The sequence below is a fragment of the Malania oleifera genome, chromosome 3 (assembly GCF_029873635.1).
Source record: "Malania oleifera isolate guangnan ecotype guangnan chromosome 3, ASM2987363v1, whole genome shotgun sequence".
Taxonomy (NCBI): Eukaryota; Viridiplantae; Streptophyta; class Magnoliopsida; order Santalales; family Ximeniaceae; genus Malania; species Malania oleifera.
In genome coordinates, this window is record NC_080419.1 from 60,893,957 (window position 1) to 60,921,267 (window position 27,311).

General features: G+C 37.0%; 1 protein-coding gene across 5 annotated transcripts in view; it reads right to left on the reverse strand.

The window, feature by feature from the left end:
- LOC131151923 (vesicle transport protein GOT1) overlaps positions 1–27,311 on the reverse strand; it is a 68,158-nt gene that overhangs the window by 22,518 nt on the left and 18,329 nt on the right. For all 5 annotated transcript variants that reach the window (XM_058103425.1, XM_058103424.1, XM_058103423.1 and 2 more), the window contains exons 3-4: positions 23,101–23,192; positions 22,935–23,015 (exon numbers count right to left, since the gene is read on the reverse strand). In XM_058103425.1, coding sequence (XP_057959408.1) covers positions 22,935–23,015; positions 23,101–23,192 — 173 coding nt within the window. The remainder of the gene's footprint in view (positions 1–22,934; positions 23,016–23,100; positions 23,193–27,311) is intronic.

Here is a 27,311-nt window from a genome sequence, read left to right on the forward strand (position 1 = left end):
TTATGCTGGTTTATTTGTGACTCCTTCGTGGTGGTCACCTTGTTCATGGTTGTTCTGGTTGCTCCTGTTGTTAACCTTGTTATAGTTGGCCTAAGTTTGTGAGTGTTAAGATGGAGTCCATGAATTCCACGAGTGGATTTCGTTCATCATTGCAGCAGATAACAATGGAGAAGTTGGATGGAAAGAATTATGTGCAGCGATCTAAGGCTGTCGAGATCTATGTGACAAGCCTAGGTAAATATGAACAATTATTTCAACCCTAGCCTGGCGATGACAAAAGGAAAGGGCGTGTGGATTCAACAATATGCACTAATTGTCTCCTCATTATGGAACTCAATTCAGATTGCATGGACTTGCATGCTTATGAATGTATGCAATGAGATTTGGGATTATATCAAACTCTGATACTCTAGTAGCATAACATGTATGTATGACCTATCCCTAGAGTATTTCAAACTACAACAATAAGATAGGATTCTTAATAACTACTTCGCTTAGATGAAGGACATCCATGAGGAACTTAACATCGTGCAACCCATAACCAGTCCATGAAATGAAAAATCAGAGGGAGCGGATGACATTTCTTCGGGTCCCATCAGGCAAGAAACTTGAGTTTGAGGCAAGCCAGTCCCAAATTCTTGGTAGTGCAAAGTTGCCATTTTTTCTTGTTCTCTCCAATACACATTACTTGACCCACTACTAGTTCTTCACGCTTGTAGTTTTGCTTTCATCCTTTAACGTGATTCTGGGTCACCAAGCAATCACAAAAGTTTTTCGGGTGGTTCTAGTGGTCATGGTGGAAGGATGGACGTGATAGAGGTCCCCTTTGCAAGTGCACTCATTGTGGATGAGGAGGTCACTCAATCGAGCAATGTGGGGATCTTCACGGTAAACCACCATGCATAGTCAGTGCAGCCACCACGGATTCCACACTTTTGGGCTTGACTAGGGACAAGCTATTGTATTTATGTTAGAGAAAGAGTATACTAAGTTCCAGCAGTATCAAGCATCTAAGCAAGCTTCTTCCTATTGCATCTCTTGCTCAAATAGGTAACCCTACAACTTGTTTGCAGTATTTCTCACACTAATCCTTGGATTATAGATTCAATAGAGATTGATCATATAACAAGCATAACTAATTTCTTTTCCACCCTCCAATTGTCTATAAGCTAACTTTGTGTTACCTTGGCTAATGAGCCCACTGATGCCATTAAGGGAAAAGAGACAATGAATCCCACTTCCACTTTTTCTCTTTCTTCTAATAAATACATCCCCAAGCTCCCTTTCAATCTTATGTTAGTTAGAAGATTAAAAAATCCATGAATTGATCAACAACTTCCTTTCTTGATTTGAAGATGATGAAGATGATTGGCGAAGAACGTGAAACTAGTTCACTTTACCACTTTGAGTTGACTATCACCTACATTTCTATTGCTACACCACTCCAAATCGATTGTCATCTCAGCCATGCATCATTAGAGAAGTTAAAATAACTAGTTCCTACTTTGATTATGTGTCTAGTCTTGAGTGAGTCTTGTAATTTGGGAAAACACCATTGTGCTCCATTTTCTTCCCAAGTCAATAAATGGACACTAAGCCCCATCATGTTAGTTCATTTGTAATGTTTGGGGTCGTAGTCGAGTTGTGTCAAAGTTAGGTTTCCAATGCTTTGTAGCTTTTGTTGATTAGTATTCAAGGATGACTTGGCTTTATTTATGGAAGGATCCTAAAGTGTTTCATGTCATTTGTGCCTTTTTGTTTTGAAATAAAGAATCATTATGATTTGTCTATTTGAAAACTTCATAGTGATACTTCAATACCCAATTCACTACTCATGACACTATCTAGTAGTCATCTTGGGCCCACACTCCACAATTAAATGCAGTTGAAGAGAGGAAAAATAGGCATACCCTCAAAATCACTCATATCCTACTTTACCAATGAATATTTCTAAAGTGTTTTGGAGTGATGCCATACTTCAATAGAATGACATCCTCAATTCTTGGTGGGAAAATTCCCTACTTTGCTATCCTTACCTCCTCATATATTCAGGTGTCTCCCCTTTGTTCATCAACTAACCTTTGGGGTGCATAAGTTGGATCATCCTGCTACAAAATGTTCGTTTCTAGACTATTCATGTAGCTCAAAAGTTGTCACAGTCCTACCTCCTACCTTGTGTCAATTCTTTGCTTCTACCAAAGATACCTTCTTTGAGTCTACACCATTCTATTTTGAGTCCTTGAGCACTTCTGACCTCAATAAGTCCCTTCCCTCGCCTAACTTTCCTCATTCTAGCATATTATCTATACCCGCCTACATCTTCTTCTAGTTTGAGTCTTTTGTGTCACCTCAATTGTCCTAATGTGCATGTGTATACACAACAATGTCTTAAGGGGTGGAGAGATTCTCCTAGCTTCCATTGCTACGCCTTTGGTTTCCTTGTATGACAAACCTATTTACCAAAAGGTTGATCTTCCTACTACTATCTAGAAAGCTAAATGCACTTATACAAGGCATCCCATATTTAATTTTGTTTGCTGTAATTTCTTATCACCCTCATAGTATTGCTTTATTAGTAATATTTCTTCGATTACTCTCCTTAAGTCTGTTTATAACACCTCAGCCCATTCTAGATAGAGGACTACAACGGTCCAAGAGATGCTTGCATTATAAGATAATGGTACTTAGGAATTAGTACCTCTTCCTCTTATTAAGTCCATGGTTGGTTCTCCCTAGTTTCAACACTTGCCCCAATTTCTTTTGTTCATCTCCTTAGCCACCACATGCCATTGGCCTATATGCATCAATTGGATGTGAAGAATGCATTCCTATATGGTGATCTTTAAAGGTGGAGGTCTATATAGAGCAACTGGGTTTATTGCTGAGGAGTCAACCTTAGTGTGTCAACTCCAAGAAATCATTGTATGGTCTAAAGCAGTCCCTATAGCACATGGTATTAAATAACAGTCGTTACGTAACGGTAAATCAGGCCTTTGATAATGTTACGGGCCGCTAATGTGGGGAGCAGGAAATTCACATCAGTAAAGGCCCGTAATGGGCATTACACTTACGTTACAGCCTGCAACAGCCGTTACACCACGTTACGGCTGCCAACAGGCATGACAGCTTATCTCCTCGAATATGCTTAATTTTTTGTGTTTCTCTTCGCATGTTGTTGCTTCTTCCTCTTCATCTCCTTTGTCCAGCTTAGATCTACTGACCTGAAGCTTCAAAACCCCAAAAATTAGCTTTGATTTGTTGTTTGAAGTTGTGCTCCACAGGTCGATTGAGTTGGCTCTTCAATCTGAGGAGATTTTCACAATTTGCTGGCAAAATTTCTGTTATTTGGCAAAGTTTAGGGTAGATTCTACAAGGAAATCTTGAAATCAAGAATAAATTTGAGGATTTTGAGGCTTGCAGCTCAAACTCACTCCATTCAGCAGGTTTGGCCATTGTCGGGACTTGGGTATGCCTTCTTCTAGACTCTAGTCTTACTTCTTCTTCTTTTTAATTGTTTCTTTTAATTTGAAGCAGCAGAGGCTACTCCAGCCTAATACAGTGCTACACAGCCTACACTGTAGCCTACTAAATTACTAATAAATTAGTAATTTAGTTTATTTAATACTTTTAAGTTTATACTTACTATTTAATTACTTCTGTTTTGTTTTATGTATGTAAATTTGTAAATAATTATATAAGTAAAATTTATTAATTAATGTAAAAAATTAGTATAAAGCATAGTATAGAATATATAGAGTACAGATTTACAATTAATATATATAAGTAAAAAATTATTAATTAATATAAAAACTTCTGCAAATTATAAATCTACACATTAATTTTTTTAAATACCTTGATAATTAATAATTTAATATTAGATCTACAATTTATAATATATTCTAATTTCTACACAATTAGTCAAGTGACTCAAGTACACTACCTTTAAAATAATTAAATTGTAAGACCTACAATTCTACATTTATTTTGTTAAATTGTAAATTATATAAATAATTGTATTATATATGTAAAAATCAACTAAAATTTTTAATAGTTAGCAACTTAAAGTCTTAAATTTAATCCATAATTTATGTTGTTGTTATGTAATTAGCTAATTATGTACCATTTTATTCTTCATTCTTGTATAAGGACCATAACTTTATATTTTTACTTGTGTCGAAGTCATCTAATCAAGCATCAAGATGTCGTGTGATAAAAGAGGAAGTGAAGAGCTACCTAGTGAAGACATTGGTTGGCATTTTGCTACTCCAGTGGAAGGTAGTAGACATGTTGTCCTACATAAATTATGCGTAAAGACAATTAAAGGAGGAATTACTCGATTGAAACAACACTTGGCACATAAAAAAGGTCAGGTGTCTTCGTGTCCAAATGTAACCACACAGATTAAAGAAGAAATGATAAAACATCTACAACGATATGCAAAGAAGAAGAAAGATCAAAAAAAAAAAATGCAAGAAGAACTAGAAGCTTAAATTAGAGGAGATATTGAAAATTTGAGCGATGAAGAGGATTCAGATGAGGAAAGAATGGGATTTGCTCGACAAGAAATCATACGAGCACAATAAGAATAGGAAGAGAGACAAAGATTTAGGGCAAGAACTGGTGGAAGTGGTAATTATTATGAAAAGGTCGGTGGCTCTGGTAGTGGCAATGCCAATGGTTTTGGTAGAGCTCAGTCACAAAGTGTTCAAGAAGCTGGAGGTAGTGGACGACAATAAATTAACCCTGACGCCCCTGAAGCTAGATTAAGGGTGATGGATCCTACTCTAGAAAGACGTAGGAGTGCCAAACGACAAAAAATAATTACCAAAATTCTGAAGGGTTTAAGGAGTAAATTAGGAAAAGCAGTGGGAAATTTTATAATTTTTACCGAATTCCAGTGAACGTAGCTAACTCTCCATTTATGCAGCTGATGTTTGATGTTGCTGCAGAGATTGGAAAGGGGGTGAAGGGCCCATCACCCTATAAGGTCTCTGAAATATATTTGGAGCAAGAGTATCAGAAAATAAAAAATTATAAATCTTCTTTTGCTGGCATTTGGAAGGAGAGAGGTGTAACAATTATGTGTGATGGTTGTTTAAGGCCCACAAGAAAACACATAATAAAATTTTAATTTTATTGCAATAGAAGACTGTTTTCCATAAGTTAATTGATGCCGCTGATGTGCCGAGCCGAACAGCTAAATATTATTTCAAGTAATTTTCTAATTTTGATTGACTTGAGTCACTTGATGACTTATTTTTTATTGAGTAGTAGTAATTGTTAAATCTATAATTTCATTTAAAATTAATGGACGAGGTGGTTGAAAAAAATTGGGAAGAAAATTTTGTCCAAGTAGTGACAGATAATGAAGCTACAATGAAGGCGGGAGGGAAATTATTAATGCAAAAGAGGCTCAATCTCTACTAGATAGCATGTGCAGCTCATTGTATAGACCTTATTCTTGAAGATTTTGTAAAGAAAGGTAAATTAAAGAAGGTCTTAGAAGATGCAAAAATAATAACCTCTTTTATTTACAACCATACATGGATAGTGAATTTCATGAAGAAATTCATAAATAATAGAGAATTGTTTCATCCTACCATGATCCGATTTACCACCAACTTTATTGCCTTGGAGACCATTGTTAGGCATAAACAAGCATTGAGAGAAATGTTCACATCTGATGTTTGGAAAAACTCAAGGTTTGGGATTGGCAAAATTAAGCCTAGCATATGATGCGAAAAAGATTATCTTTGGAAAAGAGTTTTGGCAAAAGGCCTCTAATATAATTAAATAACAGGTATCCTTAGTGAAAGTTCTTAAATTGGTTGATGGTAATGAAAAACCAACCACGGGTTTCATATACGAGGCAATTGATAGGGCGAAGTTGGTCATTCGGAAAGATTGTTGGTTCTACAAAGATTATTAGAAAATTATTAATAACCAGTGGAGTTTTCAATTGCACCAAGACTTGCATGCAGCTCGTAAGTGTCAATAAAATACAATTTCTTATTATTTCAACTTTTAAATTATGCATAGTTGCATTAAAACACTATCATTGATTAATATGTTTGTAAATTTAATTTTAGGATATTTTTTTAACCCCCAATTTCTTTATGGTGCCCCACCCTCTCCTGAAGTTGATAGAGAAGTCATGGGTGGGGTTAACAAAGTGATAACCAAGTTGGTACCCGATATAGACACTCAAATTTGGGCTATTAATCAAGTAAGCATTGGTTCTATTGATAATGAATTACTTTTATATTTTGTAATACTTTCTAATAATATATATATCTAATTAATTAATTATACTTCACAATCCTCTTTTTTTAGTTGTTGCTATATCGGGATAGGCAAGAGACATTTGGAACCTCATTGGCTCAAAGGGCAGTGAAACAAACAAATCCTAGTAAATGTAGCTAAATAATGGATGAAAAGATCTATTTTGTCATTTTTATGTTCAAAAATGATTTTTCAAAAATACACTATATTGACATATGTTTTTTCTTCAATTATTTATGCAACCGAATGGTGGATTCACTATGGCATGTGTGTTCCTGAGCTACAAAAAATAGAAATTAGAGTTTTTAGCCAAACAACATTAGCTTCAAATTGTGAGCATAATTGGAGCACCTTTAGCCTCATCCATACGAAAACAAGAAATAGACTGAAGTACATGAGACTACAAAAACTTGTTTCCGTGCATTACAACATAAGGTTAAAGTTAAGACATATAATGAGAAGAAGCCAACAGAACATCGAAGATAATTTCAACCCTATCAATTTGGACTATATTTTTTAAGAAGATGATCCTTTGAGTCCATGGTTAGAGGAGAGAGAGGCATCATTCCTTGACAGTCAAGACAACTCAAATTGTTTAGATGAAGAGGTCGGTGGTACTGCAGAAGGAGGTGATCAACCACCAATAAACGTGCATGATTCAAGTTCAAATCCTGAACATACACAAAATGATGTTTATCTTAGTTTGAGCCCACCAAGTGATGATGATGGTGGTAGTGGTGTTGTGGCTGGGGCTAGAGATGATGGTGGTGGGGGTAGCGGTGCAGAATATGATTATAGGTATGACACAGGGACATCATTTCTAGGGGATACATATCCTCCTAGTTGTTATGGACTACATGATATACCCGAAAATTATGACTTGGGTATTCCTCCAGAGTACCAATCTTCAAAAGCCAAGATGAGGAGTGCTACTAGTTGTGGCCCTAGTGGGAGTCATGGTGCACAAACTAGAAGAAGTCACCGACACCGAGATCGTGATTCTACTGAAGATTCATATGGTGTGGTTCGTAGTTTCAGAGATTTTAGTTTAGATGATTCATCATCACAATCATATGGATCTCATCAAGCATATCCACCACCTCAACACTATGATCTATATTATGCGTCTCATCCTTATCCTAGTGGGTCAGGATATGGTGAGTCTTCTTCTACACACTACCCAGAGCCAACCCCAGCCCCATCCCCAACTTATGGATATTATTCAAGATATCATCAAGTAGGAGATTATGCACCTCCTATATCAATTGGATTTTCACCACCAGCAGATTTTCAGGAGCAACAATGAAATAACGTGAACATGGATATATTCAGCTATGTATTTCCACAAGGGTGGGGAGATAATTCTCAATCCCAATCTCAAGATAGAGATGCAGATTATGAAGACCTTACATGTCATTCTTTTTGGTGGTGAGATGTGCTACATTGTAATATTGTATTCATGTATTCGACTATTGATACCAATCATTTTTTAAATTCATGTATGTGTATATTGAGTATTGACTCATTTTTAGTAATTTTATGTCTATAATTAATTGATTTTTCATTTTAATTACATTTCTACATTTTTTTTATCCATTAAAGTAGTGCAAACTATTAAAAAAATGACTTTTTTTTATAAACAGTGCACTAAAATTAATATTAAAATCATAATGCCTAAACAGCATTTGTAGGTTGAATAAAAGCAGTCAAAATTCATTAAAAATCATGTATTAATGGATTTCATGCTTATTCTTCAACTTTGGCATGGTTGTGCATGCATGAAACAAATTCATGACCATTACGCCCACTTCCCGTTACGTACCACCCGCGTCTCCCGCTTCCCACAACACCCACGACCATGATTTCGAACCTTGCTAGAGCATATTTTAAACGATTGAGTACTATAATTCTTGAGTTTGGCCTTCAATAGTGCGCAATGGATCATTTTGCATTTTATTGGCGTACCACACTTGGTAGGATTTTTCTGCTTCTATGCATGGATAATATATCGATATTGTCATCAATCGTGATGATGATCAAGGTATCCAGTGCCAAAGTCTTTCCTACAGTTTTCCATGAGCACATAAAACATATTGAAGCTGATTGTCACCTTATTCAAGAAAAACTAGCGCAATAGCTCATTACAACCACTCATGCAATGTTTGATTGCAACTTGCAGATTTATTCAAAAAAGAATTGGGCGGTTGCTGTGTTAAATTCATTTGTAACCAGCTAGGAGCATATGATGACATCAATGCTCCAACTTGAGGGGGAATTGCTGGTTGTTTTGGTTGTTACTAGTTATTTTGGTGATTTAGCATGTGTTTTTGCTACATTAGTAGGCATGAGTTAGTGAGGGTATTGAGGTCATTATTATGTACTAGATATATATTATAAATAGAGGGTAAGACCTATCATTGTGATTAGGTCTTTAAATTCACCAAATACTTCAACAATTTATTTATCTTAGAGACCAGAGTTAATAAAGTGGCATTCAACTAATATTGGACTCAGAAAGACATAAGAGCAGCAACATCTGACTAAATACTGGTTCAGCAAGACTTGTAAAGTGTACCATTTTAACCATCTGGGCCTAAGGCTTTATCATCAGAAAAAAAAAAAAAAAAAAAAAAAAAACCACTTTATTAGTTTTAGAGCAAAAAAACTCCAGGTGTTTTTTAAGAAATGAGATTTACAGGGAAGCATTTTTTTGTTTTCCAAGCCAACAAGACGAGAGTAATTCTCCAAAGCTCTTTTTTCATGTCATTGGAAGTGCTAAAGCTTCCTTCCCTAACTAGCAATAAGAATTCTGATTTGCGATTCAGCTTTCCTACTAGTGACAGCAGAAGAAAATAATTTATTGTCTTGATCACCATGCTATAAGCAAGAAATTCTTGATTGCTAAAAACTTTCTTCAGCTTTGAGATTTAGCTTTCCTACTAGTGACAGCAGAAGAAAAGAATTTATAGTCTTGATCACCAAGCTAAAACCAAGAAATTCATGATTTCTAAAAATTTTCAGCTTTCAAAAGAATTAAGAAGTTTCTTGATTAGCAGCAGCCTCAAAATAGCATTAGAATTTATGATGACAATTTAGGAACTCAAGTTGAGCCTGATACATATCTTGCTTAGCAGAAATTATTCTCTCATTCATATTAGAAAGTTGCTTTTTAGAAATAATTCTTAATCTCCTTTTGAGATACTTTGGCATTTGACCAGAGAATAAAGATAGGAGTACCAGAAAATGTATTGCAAGCCTTCCTAATAGTATCAAAAAACTCGGGATGATTAATCACGAGTTTTCAAGAATTTAAAGGAGAAATTAGAGCCTAGTTAAGTGTTGATTGAATTGAAGGAAAAAAAAAAAATAATAGGACAGTGATCTGATACACCTAAAGAAAGGTACTCGAACAATTAACAGCAAGAGGGGGAAAGTGTCATGGGCTGACAATGTAAGGGGATAACACGGGCGAGACAATGTCACAATATGTTAATTCTCAGGAATATGTGCCTCGACATTTTTCCTCCAAGGATTTTATTGTAAACATTAGTATTGAGTATGAATGTATTGTTGCCTTGTTATCTAATAATATGCGCACACCCTTTTCTATCATTGTACCATGATGCTTGTTTGAAAGATGTGCTACAATGTGATGGATATCTATGACAAATGTGATGGTTGCCCTCATGTATTGTGGAAGGAATGTGACATTGCATATTTACCATTACTATGGTTACGGTGACTTATAAGATGTTTGTGTTTGCAAACTTGATGACATGATCATTGCCTAACTCAGTCAAGGGAGAGCTATCAACAAGTGCCACACAACACACTCAAACAAGAGGAAACTTTTGGGTTTTGGGGGAGGGGGGGCATGACCATTGGAATCAAAGCAAGGTTGATCACCATAAGTGGTCACTCGAGGGCTGCGAAGTCATTATAATCATAAAAAATCAAGGCACTCAAGGCAAAAGTGATTGAACTTGGAATGTTAGAGGTGAAATTTGCAGAATTTCGAAAATGGGTAGCAAATTTTCTAAACTCTAAAGGTCTAGGAATAGAGCTTGAGGCCACCCACAAGGGCAACAGAGGACTCCTTGTTCCTTGAGTGGGATCACTAGGGAATCAACCAATAGAGCTTGAGGCCTCCCAAAGGACTGTGGGTAAAATGCAATCCTCTAAGGCTAGGCTAAGAGAACTCAAGGGCATAAGGCCAAATCTAATTTCCTAAGAGGGAGGACCAACAGAGGTTGAGGCCCCCTACAAAAGCTTTCTAAAACAGTCTATGTGCTTACAAATCATGACAAGGAGTCTATAGACACCATCAATTCGAGACTAGATGAAATTATTGGCAACGCCATGGAAACTAGGGAGATTGAAGACATCATAACCCAACTACAAAGCCAAATGCAAGAATTCATGCAAAATATTGTTCCAAGTCAAACAAAAACTTATCCAATCCTTTGGCATCTCGAGACCCACCATAAGATTTTGGTTCCGACAGTCTCATTCGACCACCATCAAATGAGCATGTTCCGTTTATTAACTCATTGCATCACACATTCACTTTTGCATTGAATTCTTGCATTTGGATTAGTAGTTGAGCCATGTTGTCCTTGACCTCCCTGGTTTCAACAGCATTACCACTAACTTCATCTAGTCTTGAATCCAATGTTACCTAGAGCATGGAATGTTCTAGTGTGTGGAACGAGAACGGGATTGCGATACAGCACATGCTCTAAAATATGGAATGTAAGGGGTATACTTCATTAGATACATTTATGAAAACACTATAATGGCACTTGCATATTTGGGAGAGGGTGTTTTGCTATTACTGAACTAAAACTTTGGATTGTTAGATTTATTGTTCCGGAATGAAAATGTACCACATTTTGGAATATTCATGCCAATACATGGATCACTAGGGTGTTAGCATTTCTAGTAAGTATGTCTCGAATTAATGGCATCTACAGACTCCTTGGCATCATCTGCAAATTGAAAATTTTCAAAAAACTCCCATTGGGGGGTGGAGGGAGGGGGCTCATGCTCATTAGTTGTCCCTCTTGGGAAGTTAGATTTGGCCCTATGCCCTCCAATTCTCTCAACTAGCCTTGAAGGCTTGCATTTGTACCCTAGTCCTCTAGGAAGCCTCAAGCTCTATTGGCCAATTCTCTAGTGATTCCACTCAAGGAACAAGGTTCTCCAATACAGCAACCATTTCCTCAAATACAACATTATCTACAAGGACTTCTCTGTTGCCCACATGGGTGGCCTCAAGCTTTATTGTACACCCTCGAAGTTTAGCAAATTTGACATCAATGTTCAAAATTCCACAAATTTCTCCTTCAATCTTTCAAGTTCAGTCACTTTTGCCTTGACTGCCTCAATCCGTTCTAATTTTTCCAAATTTGCAGCCCTCAAGTAACCACGTGTAGTGGTTAATCTTGTGCTAGTACCATCACAAGCCCCCAAGTTTCCTTCTACTTAAGAGGTTTGTGTGATGCTCGTCGAGAGCTCTCCATAGACCAAGGTAGACAATGCTCATTCGATCAAGTCTACGAGCAACATCATCTCATAAGTCATTGTAGCCACAGTAATAGTAAATGTGCAATGTCACACTCATTCCACAACACATGAGGGCAAGAGCCACATTCATCATAGATATCCATCACATATCTAGCTAACAAGCATCACAATACATATGATAGAAAAAGGGTCTACTCATATCATTAGATAACAATGCAGCAGTACATTTGTACTCAATAATATTAACTATAAAATCGCTAAAGGGAAAATGTAGGGGTGCATATTACTAAAAATTAACATATTGGGTCATTGTCTTGCCCGTGTTAACCTCTTACATTGTAAGTGCCAGCACGGATGTTAGGGCACATATTCCTAGGAATTAAAATATTTGGTTATTTATCCCCTTACATTGTCACCTCATCATGGTCCCACATCGGATTTGTACTAGGGAGATCTTGGGATTATAAGGTTTGTTGAGGCTCCAGCGTGTTGGCCCTCCCTAATACACATCTATGTTATTTCCTTACATTCTCACCCCAAGCCACATAAACCTCTCAATGAGATAGTGATCTAATACACCCAAGAAGGCACTAAGCACTCAACAGTAAGAGGGGGAAAGCATTGATTGCAAACAGGAAAATAGAGAATTGTATTCGATTTCCTATGAAATGAACCAATAGTCTCTTTCATTTGTTCATATAAAATGAAGGCCTATATAAGGCTAATCATCCCAACAGTATGAAATTAAAATTGCTTAAAGTCCTCAATTCCAACAAGGCTGACAATAGAAATATTGCAATTGCTTGAGAGTGGACCTTCAAAGTATTGAAATCACCAATAAAAAGCCAAAGGGTGTCTTGAATTCCATAAAATAGAGGGTAGATCAATCCATAAACATCTCCTTTCTTTATCCTTACTTAGAATATAGTCTCTCTTCCTTTTTTAATATATATTTTTTTTCTTATCAAAAGATAAGCATATCCTTTCCTGAATATTTACTTGAAGCACGCAGAAAAGAACATACAAGTGGATTTGTGCTGAACTTTCAATTTTAGGCTAATATATTGATCCTTAGAAATAACGTCTAAAATATTAAAAAGAGGAGAGTTATGTAGTAACCCATTCAAATATTTCAGGTATTAATATTAATCGTATGGTTAAAAGAACATTGGATTTAGAATTGCCAAGCTTAGCTCGACTCCTAGGGGCCTACCTTTCTTACCTTCTTTGTCCTTAATTGTTGTCCCTTCTCCGTAGAAATTCCTTCATTAACCACTAAATCAGAGATTAACTGAATTTGTAACATCATCCTTAATGACAATCATGCTAATGACATGAGGACTAACAGCTTTATCAACATCAAGTTACTCAACTTCATTAGAGGGAGTATCCCTGAACTCCAAAGCTTCTATTTGCATTAATGAAAGCTTCATTAGGATTAGCAGCTACTAAACTGGCAGAATTTTTTCTTAAATCACACTTAATTCCAGAAATAGTAGAAGCTTCAGCAGGACCAAAAATTCTCTTTCAATCACTCTTTACTCCAGAACTGATAGAAGCTTCATTAAAACCGAAAATTCTCCCCTTCTCCACAGAAATTCCTTCATTAACCACTAAATCAGAGATTAACTGAATTTGTACATCATCCTTCATGACAATCATGCTAGTGACATTAGGACTAACAGCCCTATCAACATCAAGTAACTCAGCTTCATTAGAGGGAATATCCCTTAACTCCAAAGCTTCATTATTTGCATTAATGAAAGCTTCATGAGGATTAGCACCTACAAAATGGACAGAATTTTCTATTTAAATCACACTTAACTCCAGAAATAGTAGAAGCTTCAGCAGGACCAGAAGTTCTCTTTGAATCACCCTTAACTCCAGAACTAGCAGAAGCTTCATTAGAACCAAAAAAAAAAATTCCCTCAAAATCCCCTTGAGTCCAATACTAGTGGCGGCTTCATTAGTCATAGGTTCCCCTTAAGTCCAATACTATAGGGAGCTTCATTAGGACAAATGGGTATTATACTAGAAAAAGTTTTCTTAGAATCTTTGAAATTTGGACCAGAAAATAAAGCTATAGAAACTATAGCTTGTAAGATGCCAAATTTATTAACTGTATCAGATTCTTCATCAATAGAGGCATCATGTTCATTCTCACAGATTTGATTTAGCCTCATATCTACATCATGTTCACCTTGAATCAAATTCAAGAGGGAGCTCCATTAGAACAAATGGCTATTGGACTAGCAAAATTTTTCTTAGAAGCCTTAACATTTGGACCAAAACATATAGCAATAGAAACTGTAGCTTGTGTTACTGGTTATTTTGGTCATTTAGCATTATTAGTCTGTGGGAGTGTTATGTTAGTAAGGACATGGTTGGTGTTATGTACTTGACATAAACTATAAATAGAAGGAGACCTATCATTGTGATTGGGTCTTCCATTTACCCAATACTTCAACATGGTGTCCAAGCAAGATCCAACCTTCAGCCTAGCGCCAAACCAAATCCAAAACCTAATCGTCCTATGCAAATATGCCATTATAAAAGGATTGCTGGAAACTTCTAGGATGTCGCCTTTTTTAAATCTTAAGAACCCTTCCATATTTTAGAGAACAAACCCCATAGCTAGTCACAGTGCCCTCCAATCTATACAAGTGTGAAATCTCATTATTGGAGGAGGCCCCACACGCCCCCACATGCCAGCCAACTCCTAGAAACATAGTCCCACACATCAGCACATGAGACACCTTCCTAGACTCGTTTTGCTCTAATTTCCTCCAAAATGACTTAAATACTTCCATAAACAATAATATCAGTTTCTGGTCATGTATTTTGTTCAAAGAATCAATCTTTTTCATCATTCGCTTGTGGCAATTCATTAGTTGTTGTCCCATACTACAAAGGTCATCAGTTGGTCCCATTGGGCAGTGGCAGTGTTTGTATGTGAGTTTTTTGGGGCTGTGCCAATGTTATGTCAGCTTGTTGGTGACTTGTTCATGGTTGTTTTTGTTGTTCACCTTGTTTATAGTTGTTCTTGTTTACCTTGTTTATCACTGGTCTTGTTTGTGTGTTGCAATGGAATCCATGAATCCCAAAAAGTATGTTCCTTTCATCATTGCCATATAGATAACAACCAAAAGAATTTGAACGGAAAAAATTATGTTAAGTGGTCTAAGGATGTTGAGATCTATTTGATAGGCTTAGGTAAATCTGAACACTAGTTCCAATCTAGCCATTTGGTGATAAAAGGAAAGAAGCGTGGAATTAGGAAGATGCACTGATTATCTCCCTCTTGTGGAACCTGATGGAACCTAGATTGCACAAACATCTAGATGTATGCAAGGAGATTTGGGATTATGTCAAGCTCCTACATTCTCATAACATTACAAGTATGTATGATCTATCCCCAACGGCAAGACTTTGAAGAGATGAAGCGTATCATGAGGAACTTAACCCATAGGCCACAACAGCAATGTTTGCGAGATACACAAGCAGAGGGAGCAGATGATAGTTCTTCAGGTTCTAGCAAATTTGGACCCGAGTTTGAAGCAGCTTTATCCTAGATCCTTGTCGTAGAGTTTCCATTCTTTGCTAATGTGTATTCTCGCGTTCTTCGTGCTTCCTCTAGTACACATTCCCTAGCCACTACATCCAAAGTTTCAACCCTAACTCTAAAAGGAATGCTTTCATTATACAAAGCGATCCTAGTTTTCAATCAAACAGTTGCATGTACTATTGCTACTACACCACTCCAAACCCATTGTCCTCTTGGATTCTTCATTGGAAAAGTTAAAACAACTTGTTCCTACTTTGAGTTTTGTGCTTAGCCTTGAGTGTGAGTCTTGTCAATTGGGAAAGCATCATTGTGTTCCATTTGTTTCCGAAGTCAATAAACAGGTAGCAAGCCCTTCCATGCAAGTACATTTTGATTTTTGGGATCCCAGTCAAGTTGTGTCCAAGTTAGGCTTCCAAAACTGTTAGAATACCACTTTACCTAAAAGTTGTTAGGTTGTGGGCCAACAACGTATATCAAGCTTTAACATTCCCCCGCACGAGGAACCCAATAGCACGTGGAGAGATAAACAAACAATAAATAAACCCATTACAAAGAAATGAAGAATATAATAATTTTTAAACATCACATAATAAATGCAGGCAACAAGACTAGAACCCAAGACCTCCCAATAACCAACTATGAAACCATGTTAGACTACCACTTTACCTAAAAGCTCAAGTTGTTAAGTTGTGGGCCAACAATGTATATCAGACTTTAAAAAATACATTGTAACTTTGGTTGACGATTATTCAAGGATGACTTGGCTCCATTTAATAAAAGGTCATTATAAGTAATTTCATATCTTTTGTCTCTTTTTATTCTAAAAAAAAACAAAAACTTAATTTGGTTTTCTTGTTCAGATACTTCAAAGTGATAATGTAAAGAGTACTTCAGTACCCAATTCACTACTTATCTGAATCAATCTCTTATTGCCCATTAGTCACTCCATGCCAACTCCACAACAAAATGAGGTTGCAGAAAAAAATATATATATATACATATTCCTGAAGCCACACACACCTTACTTTATAAAAAGCATGTCCCTAAAGCATTTGGGAGTGATGCTATGTTCACTGCCTGCTAACTTATTAATAAAATGTCATCCTTTATTCTTGGTGGTCCAAATGTTCCTTCATTTTCTTTATCACCACGCATATTCAAGTGTGTATCCTTTATTCATCAATTAACCCTCGCATATTAGAGTGTGTATCTTTTATTCATCACTTAACCCCGAGGATTGATTAGTTGGATCCTCGTACTATAAAATTTTTTTTTCCTCGGCTACTCATGTACTCAAAAGGGATATCATTATTATATTCCTACTCTACATTGCTTTTATGTTACCTTCTTTGAGTCTACACCATACTACTCTTAGTCACTAAGGGCTTCAGATCTCAATGAGTTTTTTCCTTTACCTAATCTTTCAAATTCTAATTAATTATTTCTACCTAGTCATCCATTTGTGTCTCCATATGGTTTGAGTTCTTCTCGTCACCTCAACCATCCTAATTAGCAGGTGTATTCACGACAACAACTCAACGAAGAAGGGTCATGTCCACCTTCTACTGCTATGCCTTTGGTTTCCTAGTTTAATGATCCCATTTCCCACAATGCTAATCCTCCCATTGATGTCTGGAAAGGTAAATGCACTTGTACACAGCATCCCATCCCTAGCTTTGTTTGCTATGAATTCTTCTCACCCTTCTATTATTGTCTTTTTAGCGTTCTATCTTATGTTTATTAATGTGTCTCCTTAAATGATAAATTAAGCCTATATATAGGAAGCCTATATATATAGGAACGCTATATATGAGGATCACACGCCTACATCTGAGGCTTCCCATACATAGACTCATTGACCCATGATTGTAGCTCATTACCTTGATTTAAGGAGATTAGCACGTGAGGATCACACGCCTACATCTGAGGCTTCCCATACATAGACTCATTGACCCATGATTGTAGCTCATTACCTTGATTTAAGGAGATTAGCACGTGAGGATCACACGCCTACATTTGAGGCTTCCTATATATAGACTCATTGACCCATGATTGTAGCTCATTACCTTGATTTAAGGAGATTAGTTTCCATTGTTTTTGAGATATTATTTATTTTTAAATATATTTTGTGATTATAAATTTAGCATACTCACCCACGTTTAAGGTGTGGTGGTTTCTCAATCCTTATCATGGTATCAGCCTAAACGATCCTCCTTATTTTCGTTTAGCGTCGCAGGCATTTTTTTTTTTTTTTCCCACAGCCCTAATCCTTCTTCCAGCGCAGCATCTCCCTACTATTTCCCATCGCCCTGCTGCTCCACCTCCACGTTGACAGCAGGTCCTCTCCTATTTTCTCTGCAACTACGCGTCCACAACGGCCGACACCACTCTGCCTCTCCGGCACTCACTCACACTCTCGTATCTCCGTCTCCGTCATCATCGTCTTCGTCCATTTCTCTCCTAGCCTACTTCACCGTAGAGTCGGTGATCCCATACCATTCATTCTTGCTACTACTTCGTTCTCGGGTGGCTTCTGTCGAATCAATGACTCCAGTAACCAACGACCACACCATCTCAGCCATCCCTCACCCCTTGCGATCCGATTCTTTGGCTAGTGCACTCGGCGTAGATCTCATCAATCCAATGGCTACCACAGGCTCTTCCACTATTAACCCTTTCCATAACCTTACTCACACGATCACCATCAAGCTATCCTCTACAAATTATCTTCTCTAGCATAGTCAAATTCTTCCCCTCATTGAGAGTCAAGATCTATTCGGCCATCTTGATGGTTCCATTGACCCACCTTCAAAATTTAACCCTACCACCTCTCAGACACCAAACGACAAATACCTGGAGTGGAGGGCTACTAACCAACGCCTCCTTTGTCTTCTTCGTTCCTTTCTCACTGAAGAAGCCCTAGCTGAAATTGTTGGTCTCTCTACTGCATGAGAGGTCTAGCTTGCCTTGGAGACCACCTTCAATCATCGGTCCAAGGCCTGTGAGATTCATCTCAAAGATGAACTCTAGTTAATGAAAAGAGGTTCCAGACCCGTGGCTGAGTTTGCTCGGGCCTTCAAAACCCTCTGTGATCAGCTCCATGCCATTGGTCGTCCGGTTGATGGCACAAACAAGGTGCACTAGTTCTTCCGCGGACTCGGCACCGATTTCTCGAGCTTCTCCTTTGTCCAGAAAACTCTCACCCCCTTGCCCACCTTTGCTGACCTTGTCTCCAAAGTGGAGAGCCAGTGTTAGGTGGTCTAGAGTCTTCTCAATCCCAAAAGCTAGCTCATGAGGTGAGACTTTCCCTCATACTTAATAACTAACCACTAGCCCCTTGCACAACCGATGTGGGATAACCCAAACAATCTCCCCCTCACACATCGGGCTCCAAATCGGCGGCACCACGTACCCGGCATCTCGGGGAGAATGTTGAACCATGGCTCCGATACCAGTGTTGGGTGGTTTAGGGTCTTCTCAACCCCAAAAGCTAGTTCATGGGATGAGGTTTTCCCTCACACTTAATAACTAACCACCAGCCCCTTCCACAACCAATGTGGGATAACCCCAACAATAAAGTCCAGAAAACATGGTCAAAATCTTTTCCCATGTCAAGTTTGCCAACAAGAACTCTCTTTCCAGTCCTCAAATGACGATCCACAGTTTTTGAAGCAATAAGGGCAGCATCCATGATTGCCTTCCTTCAACAAAGGCATGTTGGTACTATCCAATAACTTCTGGGATAGCATTTTTGAGTCTTAAAGCAAACACCGTGTATAAAAGCTTATACACATCCCACCAATCTTATAAGACGAAAATCTTTTATGTACACAGCCCAGTCTTCTTAGAGATCAAAGCAACAAAGATAGAGTTCATGTCACCCAATAATCTGCCCAAAGTACGAAAATTGTCTAAAAAAAACTTGATAATATCATATTTAAGATCTGGATTAGCTCGGAAAAAAGCAATGATAAAACCATCAGGCCCTAAAGCTTTATCCCCAGTACAATTTTCAATGCACAAAAGATTTGTTCCTCAACAAAAGGGTTTTCAAGCCACAAAGCTGAAGAGATTTGATCCTACTGAAATTAAAACCCTCAACTTGCACATCCATGTCAACAGCTCTAAATAAAGAATCTCATTGGCATTACAAACATCTTCTTTGATGTTCCCATAGTTACAACTTCCACACTAATTTCCACATTGCTCGAACTGTTGAATTTCCCATGAGGCATTGGCTGTTCAGTGGAAAAACATGGTGTTATGATCCCCTTCCTTAAGCCATAAGACCCTAGATTTTTGTCTCCAAGCAATTTCTTCCATATTAATGATCTTGGATAACTCTTTAATAAGTAGAATCCTTCTTGCTTTGTCTTCATCATCGAGATGATGAGAATTTTCATTTTCATCAAAACCCTTTACACTTCTCATGATAGAATCTTTCTTCACATGGCTATTACCAAAAGTTTTTTTATTACACCATTAAAGAATTTTCTTTTAGCTTCTTTAACTTGGTTGTGAGCAAAAACCTTGAAAAGCCTTCATAATGGAGAGCAAACTGCCCCTCATTGATAAGCTCCCCAAATCCTTCATGCTTGAGCCACATATTTCAAAGCAGAAAGAAGTTGTCCCCATCTTACTACCCCCATATCCAGCAACATAGGGAAACGGTCAAAGATAGGACTAGAGAGGAGTTACTGAGTAACCTTGGAAAAGTGCTCCTCTCATCCTATTGAAATCAAAAATCTATTTAGGCTGGAAAACCAAGGGGTGTCTCTCAAGCTGGACCATGTAAAGGAATCACCAAGGAGAGGGAGGTCAGTTAGAGCATTTCTATTAAGTCGGTCCAAAAATTCTTTTATACGAGCATTCTCCACAGTTTTCCCCCCATTTCTTTCTTCAGGAAAAAGCATGATGCTGAAATCCCCTCCAATATACTAGGGGCATTTGTTTTCGTTATTATGATTAAATAATTATTATTCTTATTGTTCTTTAGGTAACAAAGGATATATATTGATAGAAATAATAAAGGAAATATATTACAAGAAAAAAAAATTAGAAGCTCTAGGAGGACAAGTAATCTTCAATAGAGAAAATTTTAAAACAAAATATGCTGGCCATTTTACTCTTTCTCTTACCACCATCAAATTAGAATTTCTTGACTTCCAACAACAAACAACCACAAACCATCTTATCAATTAATTGTTGAGCTTCTAAACTCATTAATCTCCTCTGCAGGAGAAACAAGGGCCAGCAATAAACCACCACCAAACTGATCACTTAACAACTGCTTTTCATTCAATCCATTATCATCAAAAATAGGAATACCCTTTAAACCTTCTAGGCTCTAGCACAGTTGCCAACAGATTGGAAGTATCACCACTACATCAGAAGAACCTGAAATGTACTCATATTGTTCACAAGACTCGTCCAGTAGTAATAGACCATTGCACACAAACTCAGTATCGAAATCACTCATGTTATCAGACACATTACCCAATTCCTTTGTTTTCTTGCACCTGTTGCCCTCACTGCCCTTCTTTTCTGAATAACTACCATCCAGTTTTTAAAAAATATATATTTACTCACCTGATAGGTATAGATCTTGGGAGGCTGAATAACCACCACCCAGACACATTACCCAATTCCTTCGTTTCCTTGCACCTTGTGGACACAACTCTTGCGAAATTCTGCCCTACAATCACCAGCCACCAAAAATTGATTTTAAAAAATCCCGCAGCATTAACATATTCTCCCCTCCAGTTGAGCCATTTGATATACACTTGAGAGATCCTCTTGTGCAATTGACTTTTGTCTGAGGAGAAGACACAGTTGGTCTTCTCTACTCAAACTGCACGATTTCCCTTCTAGCAAGACACAAGAACTTATCTGTTTCCAAATCCATAAGCTGGACATGCCCATCACTGCAAACTGCCCCCCAAGGTTGCATTAAATGAAACCCCACAAAACACATCCAAAAGAGACTCAATTCTGGGCCTTTCAGATGCTCCCCTGATCAAATGTTCCATTACCATTATGAACCTCCCCATAGTTAAATTGACCGCAGGCTGCTCCATTGAAACTTTATTTCGGTCCTCATTAGCATCATATTGGGTCTATCCATTAATCAAACTCCACTGACCCAGCCGAGAGATATATGCTAAGATGTCGCCCAAATCCAAGATGACAGTCAGTCGTCCCTGCCCACTCCACCAGTCCACCTCATCATCATCCCATGACCTCCTCCAGCAGAACCCTAGCCAGTGCTGGAGTAAACCATGTATTCTCCATACGCACATACAAGCCTGCTGGCACTGAACTGCCACTCTGCTCCACCTTCATCTCTTCCCCGCATTCCACACATAATAGTGATTAATTCATCATCACAGCCTCCCTCCATAAAGGAAGTTTTTTATCCTTTCATTGAAAATCTACACCTTGCTATCCTCACTGTAGTCCTGAACCAAGGACGCCAGTAGCAGAGATATCACCTCAATCAACAAACGAAATTTTTGCACAATCTTCTCCCACCATATCCTTTAGACCCACCTGGTACAAACATGAAAAGTGGCTCCCATTCAAGCCCAACCTTAACTCCAAAATTTTCCCATTTTCGAGGTTCTAATTGCCATCCAATACATCACCCTCGCAACCCTAGTACTCCGAAAACATCTTCCAACCTACCAAATCCGAGACAATCCTTCAGAAGAACCACTTTTCTGCCACAGAAAATATTCTAACACAACAATATGGAACTAGGTTATGCTCAAGAACAAGAAGAAAAAACCTTTCCCCAACTCTATACAGCCAAAAATCAATGGATTTCCCTCCGATGTAGATTGATTGTCACCTATTCCCTCCTGTCATGTCATGCAACAGCCTCAGCAGCAAACATCAAAAAAATGGGAAAGCTTTAAGAGAGTACAAGAAAAATCGATTATGATTAAAAATGTAAATTATATTCTCTCTCTTTATTATTATAATGAAACAGCATATTTGTTCCAAAAAATTAAAAAACAATTGACAACTTGAAAATTTTAAAAAAAATATATTTAGCAAAATTTTGTGGATACCTGCTTCCATTATTCCTTAAAAAGTCTAACTAAATTAAAATAACAATAAGTGATTGAAAAAGAAATATGTGGCTCCTTCCATTAAAATAGATTTTTAATTCAGAATTGCCAAAAATCAGGATGGTGGTTTTGGAGGCCAGAGAAGGCTTATCATTTTCCTTTTATATCAATACATGTGTACGTTACAAGACAGTACATAATCTTATATTCCTATGATCCCAGATGAACCCAAGAAAAAAAGCTCCATGAGATGGAAATCTTATTCCCAGAATAAGATTACCTAGGAAAGTGATTCCAATCAGGTAATTTAGGATAACCAAGCCAAATGAGCCTCTTAATTCTTTGTTCATAAAGTTGAAACAATTGAAACCTATTAGCAAGCTTCTCATTTTCATTCTCATGTTTTTTTTTTATTTCCAATTCAGCTCAAAATTTTGCAGTAAAAAGAAAAGTTTGAGAAAGGTTAGCATAAAATCCTCTAAAACAACCTTGTAATTTGCTCTGTTAGTGAAGAGTTGCCATGTAGAACGCCAACCAAGTAAAACAGATACACCAGATAACCAAAGTATCTGAAACCAAAATAACAAAACATTAGGAATACTTGTGCTCTGATGCTGATCTAAGTCCCAAATTTAAGTTATGATGGAACCTTACATTTCCTAGAGCAACCAAACCTCTGTCGAAGAATAGAATTACACCAAGAAATGAGAAGAAGATCCCGAAACCAATAAGACCCAACCCAATTTCTGCAACCAAAATGCCTTAAGTTAAGAGCCAAATTCTAATTTTTGAAATTAAAAAAAGCATAACACACAGATAAAAGAAATTAATTCAGTATTCTTCTTATTTGGCTTCAGAGATTTCAAAAGCATGATGCTGATTTTGACAGAAACTTGGAAGAACCAGGTTTATCATATTAGCTACTAGCAAACTCAAGCAAAAGTGAGAGAAGAGAAAGATATTAGGAGCAACAATAAAGAGGACAGAAAGATTGATAAAAGGGAACCAACCAAGCTCAAACTTGCAACTACATATGAGACAGTAAGACTTGAATTCCATATTCCAAACATAAGTTACGAAAGTTAAATTTAAAAAAAAAAAATCTTGAGACTTGAAAAACCTATTGAATAAATTGAGAAGATTTCTCAAATAAGGATTGAATTTCAGACATCAAATATTAATTTTCCCCCCTAATTAGATTTCAAAACTAAAACTACAATCTATGGATGTACACAACCAAGATTGCAACTTGAGCTTAACCTTTGAGGTTGGATTTCATGCAATGAGATATTTTATTTTCTCTTTTAGGAGGTTTGGGTTCTTTGTAAGTTAGAAATGCTTAGATTTTTCAATTGTAATAAAAATTGTTTTACCAATATAATACACAGTAAATACATTCAGTAAATATGATTCTTTTTCTATATGTTTAAATTTACTCTGGAGAGGAAGTGTGCATTACCTTAACTGCAAGTAGTTCAAGCAATATTTCCTTTTTAAACAAGGATTAGAGAATAAATTGCTTAATGTAATATTATTCAATAAAATTTTATTTTCAGTTGTATTAAGATGCATAGTTTTTTGATAAATAAAGATGTACAGCTAAAAATATATAGAGCAGCACTATGTGCCTTAATTATAAAATGATGCTAACATTTAATGTAGCTCAAGTACGTATTAGATGTTGCTTATAATATTATATATTTTTAGAGCATGGGTTTGTGATCAGGTGGCTTATTTCGTGCCCCCAAAATTGCAGAAATCCAAGTCTGGCACAACATTGAGGAAGTTGCTTGTTTGCTGTCATGTTAGAGCATGCACATTTACCTTACAAATAAGTTGAATTACCTATTCTTTTAATAGCAAAAAAAGATCATTGACAGATTAAGAATATAGAACCAGGAGACTAAGAAATCTCCTTAACAAAATCCAGCACAATCCAGATTTATTTAAAAAAAAAAAAAAAAACAAAGGATCAAAAAAGAAAGGAGAACAAAACCAAAAACCAGAACAAACTATCAATCCAACAGATTTCACCAGTCCTGCTGAATATCTGAAAAGCTCACCCCTTTAAAGTTCCCATGACCCACACACCAAAGAGAAGCCATGTAACGAATCTTCTCTCAAACCAGCAGAAACAACTTCCCTGAGAAAATGTGTGCACTGCATTCCAGCCACAGCCCCCAAATTACTGCCAAAAAAACCACATATCTGAAGTTTTGCTGTGTCCTTTTTCCTACCAAAACCGACAAAAGAAACTGCCAAAAAATCCTCCACGGTCTCTGGACAAACCCAACATTCTTTGAAGAAAGCAAATAAGTTACGTCACACCCTCTGAGAAAAATCGCATAAAAAAGATGCATTCTTAACATTTAAAACAAAACACAAACATCTGGAGAGAGAGCCTTCAACGGTCTCCTAATCTGCAACAAGTTATTGATATTGATTCTATCAAACGCAGCCAATCAGATAAAAACCTTGATTTTAAGGGGGAGATTGGCATTCCAAATAGATTTGTGTAGAGGGAAAGAAGAATCAAAACTAGTCAAAATTTCAGAAAATGATTTGCAAGAATATCACCCTAAAGGATCTAAGGACCAGCACTGACTATCTGCTTCCAAAGTAACCCGATAGTTTTCTACAAAACTAACAAAGAGGATAACTCTTCCGTCTCCCTATCATTTAAGGGCCTCCAAAAGTGAAAATCCCACGAAGGCAAAGGACCACCCAAATCAACAACAAAAGAAGAAATGGCACCATTCTGCCCTGACCTCAGACGAAAGAGAAGAGGAAAGAGGTGGACAAAACAACATTCCCCAACCAAAGGTCTTTCCAGAAACAAATATTACGACCCCAACCCAACAAGAACTTAGTGTGGGATTACAGAGGCTGAGTGATAGGTTTCCATCGACTTTCTCAAGAACATGCAAACCCAAATTAGTATCCCACCCATTCTCATCTAGCCCAAACTTGCTTTTAAAAACTTTATGCCATGGGTAAGAATCATCTAGGGGGATTTGCCAAAGCCATTTGGCCAGGAGAGTCATGTATTTAGACACTAAATTTCCAAGACCCAAAGCACCATCCTATTCAGACCTACACACAATCTCCCAAATCACCAAGTGATCCCTAAAACCCCCCAACCCCAAACACATAAAATCTCTCATTATTTTCTCAATCTTGCTAGCAACCCACCACAAGAATCTTAAAAACAGAAAGAAAATACAACGGGTTACTAGAAAGAGTCAAAGACAAACCTAAATGAGAGTAATTCTACCCCTGAGAATAAAAATAGCTCCCTTCCACCCATCTTAACACTTAGACACGCTCACCACCACCGGATCCCAAAATCCAATAGATCTAGGATTACCCCCCAAAGTAACCCCTAAATAGGACAAAGGCCAATCCAACACACCATCCCCCACCTCTGAAGACAACTCCTTAACATGCCCATCAGACACATTAACAGCCACAATACCACTATTCCCCACATTAATAAAGCCCAGAAACCCTCCAAAGACAGCTCCCTAACATGTCAATCTAAAGGTGCAAAACAATCACCCCTCCCTCCCCTCATCCAACCTTTTTTACTAGATCACTCACTATCCACTGCCCTATCAACCAACCTACTCAAAACATCAGCCACTAAAAAAATCAAAAAACAAGGATAGAGGGTCACCTTTGTCTAAGCCCACTCAAAGCTCTAAACCAAGATTCAGGCTCACCATTCACCAAAACCAAATAGCTCATGACATGCAACCCCTCATCTACTGACGCCATCTCACTCCAATCTCCTTCCTCACAAAAATCTTATCCAAGAAATTCCAACTCACTCTATCATAGCTTTCTCAAAATCCAGCTTCAAATGAGCCCCTTCTTCTTTCTTCTTTGAATATCCGAAACAACCTCATTAGCTATCAAAGTAGCATACACAATCTGTCTCCTCCCCCCCCCCCCCCCAAACAAATGCACTTTTGAGTCTTAGGAATAGTCATATCAAGCACCACACTCAACCTATTTGTGAGTACTCTGGTGATAAATTTATAAACGCTAGGAACTAGACAAATATGTCTATAGTCAAAGATCTTGATATGAAAGTGGAATTAATACTCTTGCTCAAAATCTCATTCCAATAAATTTTCTTGGGCAAATAGTTTTATTTTCCATTTTTAATTTTTCAAATAATCACAAAAATGCCACCTTTTTTTCCAATTTTCCAAATTTATATAGAAAAAGTAGGAAAACATCTTTTTACTATATTCCAGATTTCTATCTCATACTTTTCTTATGGGAGCATGGAATTTAGATCTTGGACTTTAATTTGTGTGGATTATGTGTTAAGAGTTTCTTCTATATCCACAAATCCAAATTAAAGCCCTAAAATTCAAAATCCCAAATATTATCTTATATATTTTTTGAAAATTGAAAAACAAGTTGTCTTCTTGTAATTATTTTGAGATCTAGAAATAAAAAATGAGAAACTGTTTTGCACATTGAAACAAACTCTCTATTTTATACCTTTTTAATACAACTCTTGGAAAACTAAAAAATAAACTAAAATTTTTATAATTCTTTGGAAAACTAAATAAAGAAAACGGAAAATGTTTTCCACAACCAAATGGACCCTTAAAATTTTCCCCTTTTTTCTCAGTTTTCTTTTGAATTTCTGAAATTTTAGACAAATTGGCTGAAGCCAAAATTTGGGCCAAAACAAAATTTCAGCCTATTTGGTAAGCTCTCTCTCCCATGGCTGCAGGAACGGTGGATTTGTTTTCTGAATATTAAATAGATAATTGTGAATAATTTAGAAACAAAAATGAACAAACTCAAATTTTCCCCCTTCCTTCCTAGTTTTCTTTTGAATTTCT